Source organism: Grosmannia clavigera (assembly GCF_000143105.1).
Source record: "Grosmannia clavigera kw1407 unplaced genomic scaffold GCSC_97, whole genome shotgun sequence".
In the NCBI taxonomy this organism is placed as follows: Eukaryota; Fungi; Ascomycota; class Sordariomycetes; order Ophiostomatales; family Ophiostomataceae; genus Leptographium; species Leptographium clavigerum.
In genome coordinates, this window is record NW_014040560.1 from 2,164,500 (window position 1) to 2,176,313 (window position 11,814).

The 11,814-nt window shown below is 38.7% G+C and overlaps 2 protein-coding genes across 2 annotated transcripts; one reads left to right on the top strand and one right to left on the bottom strand.

The window, feature by feature from the left end:
- Positions 1 to 1,106: 1,106 nt before the first annotated feature.
- CMQ_4272 (aristolochene synthase) lies at positions 1,107 to 2,102 on the bottom strand (the record flags this gene model as incomplete). Its single annotated transcript, XM_014312428.1, has 3 exons — positions 1,107 to 1,353; positions 1,417 to 1,690; positions 1,745 to 2,102. 3 exons carry the CDS (start codon positions 2,100 to 2,102, stop codon positions 1,107 to 1,109), a joined length of 879 nt encoding a protein of 292 aa, XP_014167903.1.
- Positions 2,103 to 2,525: 423 nt separating this feature from the next.
- Positions 2,526 to 3,491, top strand: CMQ_4666 (short chain dehydrogenase reductase; the record flags this gene model as incomplete). Its single annotated transcript, XM_014312822.1, has 2 exons — positions 2,526 to 3,029; positions 3,087 to 3,491. The coding sequence occupies 2 exons, from the start codon at positions 2,526 to 2,528 to the stop codon at positions 3,489 to 3,491; spliced, it is 909 nt and encodes a 302-aa protein (XP_014168297.1).
- Between the last annotated feature and the right edge of the window lie 8,323 nt (positions 3,492 to 11,814).

Genomic DNA, 11,814 nt, shown 5'->3' on the forward strand with positions numbered 1-11,814 from the left:
ACGGGCCCTTCAAGGGTCAGTATCTCTCATTGGGCATGTACAAACATCGCATACATACCGTATTTTCGGTGCTGGTCCTGGATGGCATAGTGGTAACGGCCCGTTTGAGAATGGTACATCCGCCATATCTATCTCAGAGTCAGTTCGTTGAATCAGCTCCATGGGACAGGCAATATGCTCTTACCAAACTAGACCTCGCCAACAGGGGACCGGGGAAAGAAGCGAGCTTGTGGAAATACACATTGTAGATCCCTTTAGTCAAAATACACACAAATATCTAAGATCATTCTTTAGCGACAATATTAACTTCAGACATAGGCATAGAGCCTCCGCTTACTAGAACCAAGGAAGCAGCGCAAATTTCTAAGATAGATGAATCCCCTACGAACTAGGAGAGATTCTCTCTGGCGCGGGTGAGTTGCTTAAGCATTATTTTTTTCCTGGGATGTGATATTACTAAAGAATATTGAAAGACATAAGTTACAAGTTAGAGTTGGCGATATAAACTAAGGTGCCTAAGTGCGAGCTAGTCGGATCCCTAGCGGTAAGGTTCACTTCGGAGAATTACCAATTGGTACAGCTTCTCTCTCTGTTGCATTATGTTCCGTATGTAGTATCTCCCTTGTTTCCCCCTTTCGTTTGTTTTATATTCCACTCTTTTGCAGGGGGCGTGGACCATAATTGCGATTATAACTGCCGATGCACTCCGACCCTTCTCGTAGAACTCAAAAGCTACTTGGATTCAGCACATTGGCTGGCAACACGCTATCTAGTAAAGCACAAGCTTCTTTTTTAAGAGTAAATACCTAGTCTATTCTCTTCCATTCTAATCCGAAGATAAATAAATTAAGAAAAAGAAACTCATGTTCAACACTTGATAATGTGCGGTGTTCCTCAGTAGGAATCATACAATGACCCTACGCGGCGGTGGCAGTAGTGAGAGAATTGTACCGCGGTGTCGTCATACTCCATTGCTCGTTTCCACTAATCTGGTATTCAAGTCCCCGGATGTACTGAAGCAAGTTATCACTTGGGGGAAACTCGCTGTTCTGCTTCCGCAGATCAACGAGGTGATCATGCTCATATTCCCATTCACGGCATAGGGGCTAGAGGACCCTCTTGGCAGCGTCATACGTGATAGACGTCTCATCCGCCAAGACCTGAACAGCTGAACAGAGCGCCGACCCCTCAGGATGGCCTGTTTGAGCAGCCGCATACTCTTTGTCCCAGCTCATAATATCATTGAGAACAGACAGGTGCTTGGCGGCATTCTGCTCGATGGATTGGACTGACGCCAGCTCTTCGGGGGTGACATAGAGGCCCATAGAGTACCTCATCAGAGAGCAGAGAAGGCTATTCACAAACTGTCAGCATATTCATTCCGCATTGTTCTATTCCCCAAAGAAGAGTTCTTACGCCTTGCCGACGTCCTTCTCACGGTACACGAGGTATGGGCCCATGCCGCGGATGGACAATCGCGCCTTGTCCGTCTGGGCGCGCATAAAGGTAAAGGTCGGCTCCAGGACCTCATCCGCCAGTTCTTTATCCTGGGCTCGCATCATCTCCCACAGGTCGTACATAATCCACTCGACGGGGACAGACCGATCCGGCTGGACGTCCCCGCGAGCAATGGGAATAAGTTTGTCATTGTAGGCACGGCCGTCCTCGAGAGACATGTCCTCTAGAATATCTGCAACGGGATGAGTTCACAAATATCCCGTATACGTCGATTGTGCAAACATACCGTCAACCAGAAACAGAATGGTCAGGAGCCTGCAGGCAAGGTGGATGCGGTCGTCCTTGCTCAACGGGAAGTACAGGCAAGTGACACGGGAGAAGCCAGCACCAACAAACTTCTTTCTCTCCTTGTCCGTCTTGAACCCCCAGTGGGTGAGGAAATAGTTGTCGACTTCGGCCTTGATCTCTTTCTCAAGGGGGTGGCACATTGAAATAAAACGGGACAGGGGTGGACTGAAGGTCTGCACAGGACGAGTAATAGAGACTGTCGGTGCAGCCATGTCCGTGGGCTTTTCTTTCCAGGAAGCCTGCTTCCCAATGAAGACAGGAGTCCCTTCGAAGTCGGGCAAGGCAGACGGAGGCATCTTGTGTTTTGATTTGTGAAGAGTTTATGGGATCGTGGTAGCATAGGATATATTAATGTTGAGGGATATGAGAGCTTTATGGATTACAACAAAATGGTCCGTCTTAGCCTTGATATATTCATATTTCTACAACTATCATCCTACTCACTCAGTCCCATATTGCGTCACTCTTTCTGGGACTTACCCAACTTACTGATAATTGTTTTCATCGTCAACATCTCGGGTGTTTCCTTTTTAGGAAATTTCCGGTCCAAGATGCCGGCGTTGAGCTCACTTACATCAAACGCAGGTCGACGCGTCTGTGCGTGAACGATGGTGTTTGAAGTAAAAAGGAGGTTGGGGGAAACAGAAGTTGACCAGCTTATCCAATTACCCCCAATTTCATTAAATTCTGGACAGCGAATTCTCAGGTTACAATACATCATGGCGTCTCTAAACATTACCATAGATGACATCCCAAACTTGAAGGGCAAACGCGTCATCATTACAGGCGCCTCATCAGGCATCGGCCTCAGCGCCGCACACATATTCGCCAAGAAAGGTGCTTATGTGCTCAACCTAGACCTCAACCCGCCACCTGGTGAACAGCCGCAGGGCGTCGAATTTAGGCAATGCGACATCTCTAAGTGGGCCAGTCTCGTGGATGCCTTCCAGCATGCTGGTACCGTTGACATTGCTGTCTCCAACGCTGGGATATCCGAAGAGACGGATTACTTTGCCGACACCTTTGACGAAACGACCGGAGATCTGCTTGAGCCCAAATATGCCGTCATGAACGTGAATATGCGCGCCGTCGCCAACTTGACCAAGCTGGCCATCAGCCATTTCCGGCGACGGGGCTGTCCCGGTAGCATCGTGATTACATCCAGCGCGACGGCCTATTCTCCAGAGCAGTCCCTCCCCATATACAGTGCATGCAAAGTAGCTGTAAGGAACATATTGCAGGAAAAGCCACATCATTCGCACAGCTAACACCTCGGTCAGCTTATCGGTATGATGCGCTCTCTGCGCTCCTCCCTTCGGGCCGAGGATATCACAATCAACTGTGTCGCCCCGGCGGCCACAATCACCAGCCTGCTCCCACAACATCTAGCAGACCCCATTATTGCTGCTGGCTTGCCCGTGAGCTCAGCTGAGTTTGTCGGACTGGCCGTTGTCTACTCTGCCGTAGCAACCCAGCCGCAGATTGTCGAGCTGTACGGCAAGGATAACATTAACCTCTCAAAGAAACCGTCGCGGTGGAATGGGAGGACGATATTGACGTTGGGCGACAAGTATACCGAGCTAGAAGGCCCGATAGCATCTCTGAGGGCAAAGTGGTTCGGCCCGGACAACATGGATCTTACCCGGAACCAACAGGCAGCTACTGATTTCAGAATTGGCATCTGATGTATCTTCTTGTGATTTTAGGTTAAGAGATAAAAAGAAAAGGGTAACTCTATACATTTTTAGTGCGCCTATTGTATCGAATAACTTCTGTTTACAATTTGCGTAAATCTTGGTGCATTAGTCTAGTTTACCAGTGCTGGGTAGAATAGAGATAGAGATTAAGTCCCCCACCCCTCATTTAAACCCCGCCCCCCCCTTTTAGACCACTGTTAATATGCATATATTGTACCTTTTACATAGTAATTATATATAAAGGTACATAGCTTAATATATACTTATTAAATTAATAAAAATATTTTAAAAAAAATATAAAAAGTATATTGTTATAACATAAGCTATAATATATATTGTTTTAACGTATATAAGCTAATATTTTAATTATATAATAAGTTATTTACTTTTATATATTTTTATAGCTAAATAGTATAGAAAACTAAAACTTATAATAAACTAAGATAATAAAATATTAAAAATATATAAGAAATTTATTTAAGTTACTATAGTATATAAATATATATACTATAAGTTTATATAGTATTATAAACTATATAAGCTTAAACTATACTATTTATATTTTATATAGTAAATATTATATTGCTTAAATATATAAGTATAATAACATTATAATAATTTTTTTTTAGCTATAATATATTACTTTTTACATTAAAGTATATTTTTTTATATATTTATAGTATTTTTAATTAAGCTTTAAAAACATTTTTATTAGTACTATTAATATTATATTAGCATTATATAAGTAAAACATTTAAGTTATTTTAAACTTAAAAATAAAAATAAATAAAAAATAACTATATTATAATATATACTAAATATATATTTAAAATAGCTTAATCATATAAATTATTAAGAATTTTATAAAAATAAATTTATTTAATTTAATAAGTATATATTAAGCTATATACCTTTTATATATAATTACTATATAAATAGTACATACTAGGGTAGTTTAAAAGGAGGGGTAGTTTAAATAAGGGGTAGCGGACTTATATTATTGAATGTTGTTGTTTATTCCGCTATTATCTAAGTTATATACATAAAATTTAAATAACGAAGTTAATCCTAACTATACCGGCCTAAAGTAAGCTAAAATAAAACCCTTTAAGGAAGTATCTTCTGGCCGTAAACTTGTGCTGCCATCGCTGGTGCAGATACTAAAGGTACGTTGGGCTACTTCATGTAGCCAAAATGTCAAGTCGTCGAGGGTGCCATCGTTGTCGACCTGCTCAGTATCTGTTCTCTCATCTGCACTCACGTCCATGTGTTCATCACTTTGCTGAAGACGAAGGGTGCAACAAGGGATCCAGGGTTTCAATCCATCCTCAACAGGAGATGAAAGAAACGGCTCGATCGCCATAGACAATGAACCAGACATAATCCTAGTGTCATATCCTTGTAGGAAGGGATTTATAAGCATCATCGTGCCGGAGAAGCTAGGGAAAATTTGATGGATGTCCACGGGTGTGTTTTAGATAAGTAGGAAGAAGAAGAAAAAATCGAAGAGGTGGACGAATGCTCTTATTATATACCCGTAGGCCTCACCCTGGGTCTCTACATATTTTTTCACGTGCCCTGCCTGCATCGATCTACGAATAATAAGCAGCATAGGATCCGAACCTTCCGGCCCGTTCTTAGGAAGACTAAACGAAAAGGATGGATTCCTGTGGATGTCTGCTTCTGCCTAGCCCAGTACATCCCGTGTATAGACCGCGAAGAATTCTAGGCCACGTCCTTAGAGTGGTTTGTATGGCAGGTGATACGAGCCATTATAGTTCCTTGTGTTAAATTATTTGTATGCTAACCCTAAAGCATTAGTAGTAAGAGAAATTATATGCCTGTGGAATATGCGATAATGTATAAAACTTAAGCAATGGTATCTAGTTGATCTTGTAGCTATATGTTGAGAAAATCCCTTAAAATAATAATATCTTTTCTTTTTCTATGTAGTTATCTTTTCCTTATATTTTAAAGGCAGGCATTACTAGAGAAGTGTACGTTAAAGGCTTTAATTATAGAGTGTAGAAGCGGATAATCGCCTAAGGCATTCCTAGTACGGTTATAAGATAAATCCTAATAATTTAGCCTAAGTTAAGAGCCTAATCCTACAATCTAGAATACTTTTAATAGAAACAAACTTATTTCTATATTTAGAACCTACTCTTACGTCTTAGAAAGGAAATGTATTGCTTAAAAGTATATTTTATAAAAGAGGGGAATAAATAAACTCTACCTTACTAAGAAACATCTTTATGTGTAGAACCCTTTTTTTTTAACTTCTTATATTAATATTTTTCTGCATAATTAAAGGATAGATCTCTAACTTAACGTTGTATTTTGTTCTTAAAACTCTATAGATAGCTAAAAGAGACAACGGCAAAAGGGATTAATTTATTTTAAACAGCACATAGACTAGTCCTATTAGATACCAGAAAGTCTCCGTGTTTTCTTTACAGGGACAGAGGATAGCTTAAGATTCCTCTGCTTCTAATAATCTAGCCTTCTAAATACAGAATAGAAGCCTTGTAGTACTGTTAACATGTTTACAGAAAATAGAGAACCGCTAATATAGCAGGGTCCCGATATATCTTGCTTCAAGGTAATAGAAAATCTGTTGCCAACGTGCAACTCAATCTGTTTTCTAAAACATCTCTTAGTATCGAAACAAGACATATTAATATCGATAGCCGGGGAACCGTTTATCCAAAACTGAGCCGAGTTCTTTATTAGACGATCAACTAGTATCGGAAATGCCGGCTCCTTAGACTGTATTGAACACAAAATATGGCCCAAGCATAACTGCCTTCCATTCACCACGCGTAGCATGGAAATTAGCTCGAAGTAAAATAGAGATGAAATTAGACAGCGCGCAATATCCTTAACAATACTAGAAAGGGTCTCATCATCCTGGACTTTCGACGCTAAGTCTGACATGCTTAGCACATCATCCAACCTTGGCTCGCGACCATTAAACTGAACGTTAAGACGATGATATTTGGGGTGTGTCCGAAAAGCCTGTCTTACTTTCCCGTCCCGCATCTTTTCACAAAATAGCCGGTAGAGTCTCGGGAATGCTCCGTTCTTCAAGACGTTGCGGGAAGGGCCCGTCAGAGTGTCGTTGCTTTGTCTTGATTCTCCAGTACCAAGAGAGACGATAAAATCCGGTTCCTCGAGGGGTGGGGAAATGGCTGCTACCTCGGAAAGTGCTGATATAAGCGGATCGTTCTCAAGCGGCCTGGCATCCTGAAATGTGCCTACATTGCGGGTGTTCTTCGGAGGGAAAAATCTAGGAGAAGTGTGAGACGGAGTGTAGAAGAAAGAGTGAGAGAGTGACAATGTAAATATACCCTGGGGCAGCAGATGCGGCACGAGCACTATGCAGTATTAGCATTACAGCCAGGGGCAGAATAGATCGATAACCTACATCTCCTACAAAGGTACTCTTCCAAATCTATCTTTTGGCTTTAATACGGGGTCTAGTGCAAAACGTTATCTAATCTCGATACAAGACATTAGAAAGCCCTTAAAATACCTTGATCCTTAGCGCGTTCGCCGACGCCGTTGTAATTTGTAAAAATACAACAGGATGGCTTGCTTTTAACCGTGGCTACAGGCAAGCCGACACGAGTCCTAGTTAAGGTGGCATGTAAAACGTCTAAGACGCCCCTTATACTAAATGCTTCCTTAAGAGCTCTCTTAATGTTCTTAGATAGGTATAGCCTATTAGCTAAATACGATCGAAGTAGGTTAAAAAAGCGTAGTAATAAAGGGAAGAGATACAAGCTGCTAACAAAGCGTAATACTAAGAGCCTTATAACGTAAGGTAACTATAGAACGCTTAGGACTCCTCTTCTCTTAAAAGCTAGTTTAGCTAGCTTTTTAAACCTTTTAAGTAATTGTTTAATAGTGCTGCTATTAATAAATATATCTATAGCGATTAGACTTCTTAAGAAAGTAGTTAGCACAAACTTATAGCTAAATAAGAATTGCTATACTAAAGCTAATTCTAACGGCTATCTTAAAAAACCGCTAAAATAGAATAGAAAGGTTAATTTTATCTTATATCTGTTTTATTAATGCTAGTAGCACTATACCTCTAACACCCTTGCCGTCGATGCAAAGGACCCTAACGCCTACTATAGGAGAATGCACCTTTATAGTTACGTTTAGTATATTAGCATTGTAAAGAAAGCACTTTAGAATTCTAAAAAGCTAAGGATCACCCTCTTTAGGTTTTAAAAATATAAGAATATAGTTTTTGTAAATAACGTGGCTATATAAGAGGCTATACTAAGGCCTACGTTTTAAGTATAATAAGTATATACTACTACTTTGAATGTTTTACTAAAGTCTCTTATAGCTGCCTACTAAGCTAAGATGCATCTTTGCTGTGAACTACGCCTTATTTATTAGTTGCTAGACGTATTAAATAAAATAGCTCCTTACGCTAATAATAAAGCCTTTATAAAATCTAATAACCTTGTTTTTAAGTACCCTAGTTAGGGATAACTAGTAGAGAGATTTAAACACGTTTTTTAGACAGAACGCTAGCCTGTATGTTAGTTTAAGCTTATTAGGAAAGGGAAAGATAACGCACTATAGACACCTAGTAGGTAACTGTTAAGAAAGAAGCTCGACGCAATAACCAGAGTTGCAAATCGGATTAGCTCGTTTGCTAATCTAATATACTTAAGGAAGTTAGCAAGATGCTCTCGCAGGCCTACTGCTACGGGATTATTGGTTCTAGACGCTTGGATAAAGTCAAAGGGGCCCACAACCGATTTTAAAAACTGCGTAGAGGCGTGACAAAGAAAGGCAGCGAAGTGGGTTATACAAAACAAGGATTGGGCTTCTTCTCTCGCGCGCCGAACGCTATGTAAGCCGTTTATAAGATGCTCTTAGAGATTCCTAAGACGAGCTTGATCAAACACAACACCGCGTGGTAATAGTATCACAACATTAATCGCCGAGATCCGGCTAAAGAGGTGGTTTATTGCGTCTTCTCCTAAGAGCCTTAAAAAGGCTACTCTGGCTTTCTCCTTGCTTTTCGCACCCGGCGTACCTGTCTTGGTTACAATGACCACTCTTGGGCGTATGCTAGTAGGAAGTGCCAATTTTGTCTTGTTTATTAAAGCCGCTAAATAACGCGCAACGTTTGTAAGACTACCTAAATCGTCACTAAAGAAGCAAAAAATGTCTATAAAGGGAAATAAAATCTAGGCATAGAGGCTACTCGCAAGCCTATAAACGTTATAATTATGTTCTAGATTTTAAATAGCTTGCCTTGCTATGCTGTAACAAGTATAGGCTAGAGACTTTCCTTTAAATCTTTTAGAGAGGTCGCCGTCTATAATAAGCACTAGCTTCTAAAAAATGCTTAACAGGTCGATATGCAAGTGTATTTTACCTAGATCCCGCCTAGTGGCCAACTGTCGGCTTCTTGTTACGCTAAAAACCTCTTGCAAGGCATCTACTTTTCCTGCATGTCTAATTAATACTAATAGGCTTGGGCAGTAGGCGTTAAAACTAAGAATTTGCTAGGTAATATTCTAAATTCTGTCTAATAAATAAGAAGGTTGGCCTAGCTGCCTTAAGGGGTAAGGCTAAGCTAGTAAGTATAGTGGCACTATTTTATAGCTACTAAAACCTATGCGTAAGATAAAGAGGGAAAGGCAATAGGGAATATAAATTTATTTATAGATTTATAGGCTTAAATTTTGTTGTACTACGCAAGGACATAGAAAGAGAGTCTATATATTAGGACTCTTATAGAATGGCCTAGAACTAGAAGCCTCTGTCTTAAAAAAAAGAACATAAGCCTCTTAATTTAGTAACGTGTCTTAAAAACTAGACCATAGAAATATTTCTAGGCAATAGAAAGACATAAACATAAATTATATTAAGTAGTAATAGACGTCCTCTTAGACGGGCCGCTACTATAAGATGCCAATATAGCACGATACGGTAAAGACGGGCAAGAAGCTTAGCTAGATATTTAAAGAGTTCTCTACTACTCTCTCTATAGTCGTTGACGATTATATAAACGGCTATATATAGAACTAAAAAGCATTTTAGACCGGTATATCTGCTTAAGAAAATACTGTAAGAAGGCTAAAACTATCTTAGAGGCTTTATTTGCAAGATTTTCTAGCTCTAAGCGCCTAAGTGTTTAAATTAACCATTACTACTACTATAGCAGTCTACCTATAGGGATGATGTATCTATAAAAAGCAAGAGGGACGTTAAATATAGGCTTTAACTATATTCTAAAAAAAGAACATACTAGGCTTAGTTTAAGGCATTAACGTTAGAATAAGACACCTAGACTTTATAATAATATAGTGGCAAGTCAAGCAGAATTACTAGGCGACTTTTAATATCTTCTACCTATACAAGTAAGCTAAAATAAATAGCCACTAGCATATACACTACTACTAATAGTCAACTATAAGATAAAGCCTATAACTAAATAACTATAAGTATATATAGTTATGCTAACCTTTTGTAATTAGTCTAAGCGTTAAAACCTTATAGCTATTGCTATAGACATAAAGCTGTTTTAGACTATAATAACATATACTTATAGGTTATATAAAGACGTTTACTGTTAGGGGGCAAGATTTAGTACTAGTCTGCGCTACTATAGCAAGACGCATTCTAACAAGACAACTAATTAAAGCAAGGATTTAGTGTTATGTAAGATAATTAATAAAAGTAGGAACTAATTTTAGATTATATATAAGTATAGTTATTAAATAAAACTAGCGCAGTCTTAAATTTAAGACTAGCCTAAAATTATTCTCTATCTTTTTATAATAATATAAATAAACTATATAGTTATACTATATAGATTTGAAAGCTTAGTAATGTGCAAGATAGCCTTAAGGTTTTATTAACCATGTTAAGGCGGCAAGGCTTAATATTAAGTAAGAATGTCTTATATTTATTAATATAACTTTTCTAACCTTAAATTCTAAATCCTAATGCTATAAATCTTGCTAAGGAATTAAATAAACTTTCACTTATACTAGCTACTACTAAAGCATACCTCGATTAAACAGCAAAGAGTTTCTTAAACTATCTTCGTTTCTATTAGGAGAAATAAGCAATGCTTAAGAAAACAAGTTATAAGTTAAGCTTGTATAAAGATCGAACGCTTTATTCTATATAGAAGATCTTATTTAACTATATAGAACAACAAAATCCCTTGTTAGCAAATCTACTTTGCTTATAGGCATATTTTAATAGCCAAGATCTTTAGTTTAAGCTTCTTCAACATAGCGATTCTAAGAACCTAAAATGGATATAAAAGCTTACTTAAGATAAGGTAATCTTTGACGAAGCGGTGCAAGTCTTAAGCAACCACAGGCTAGTCAAGGTAGCCACGTCTTTATAAGAATGGATTAAGTCTATAAGGTATAGCATTTATAGATGCGTTCACTCTTAGACCATTTACTCTTTAAACGAAGAGTAGGATTTCGATCTAGCAAAGCTAGCTGTAAAATTTGTAAGAGCACACGTCCCTAGAAAGGAGGACGTTTAGCTATAGTTAATACAACGTCCACTTCTCTAGCATGCAGCGAGATGCTTATATTTGTTTTCAAATGGTTTGGTAGTAGATAATAGGCTAGCAAGTGAATGTTATAACTTAGGTCTCTTTTACGCTAACTAGAGCAAGCTAGTCGAGGCTAAGTAGATGTACTAGCGGGCGTTGCATAGTAAAGAGAAGGCATGGGGTCCAGAGCACACGTCGACGCTTAACATAGTCAACAACCTAGGTTACCTTTATAAGAACCAAGGCAAGCTGATTTGGCGAAGGCTAGGACTATGTTTTTAAAGGCGTTGTATAGGTATAAGCAAGTCTTTAAACCTAAACATGCTAAATCTAAGACTTTGCAGGATAAACTATATGCTTTAGATGCCGTGGTTAAGAACAAGGCCCTGGCATTAAAACGGCACAGGTTTTTTCGAAAGCTTGGTCTAAGGTTTTGTTCTTAACCTGTCGCTCTATAGCGAATATCTTATATATAGGTCAAAATTTGCTTTTATGTAAGGCTGTCCAAATAAAAAAATACGGGTAACCTTTATAAACTTTATAGAAATTTCTGCTAACATCTTCTATTGCATAAAGTAACAAGGCAACATATAAACAATGGAATAGCACACACCTACAAACGCCTTTATATCCTATATAGATATACTCTAACGCGTGTCCTAGTTAGCACTAAGTATAACAAAGACTAACCTATTACTTTCTTTTAGCGCTAATAGATAAAGTTCGAATACGTTACTCGTTGCTTGTACGTTG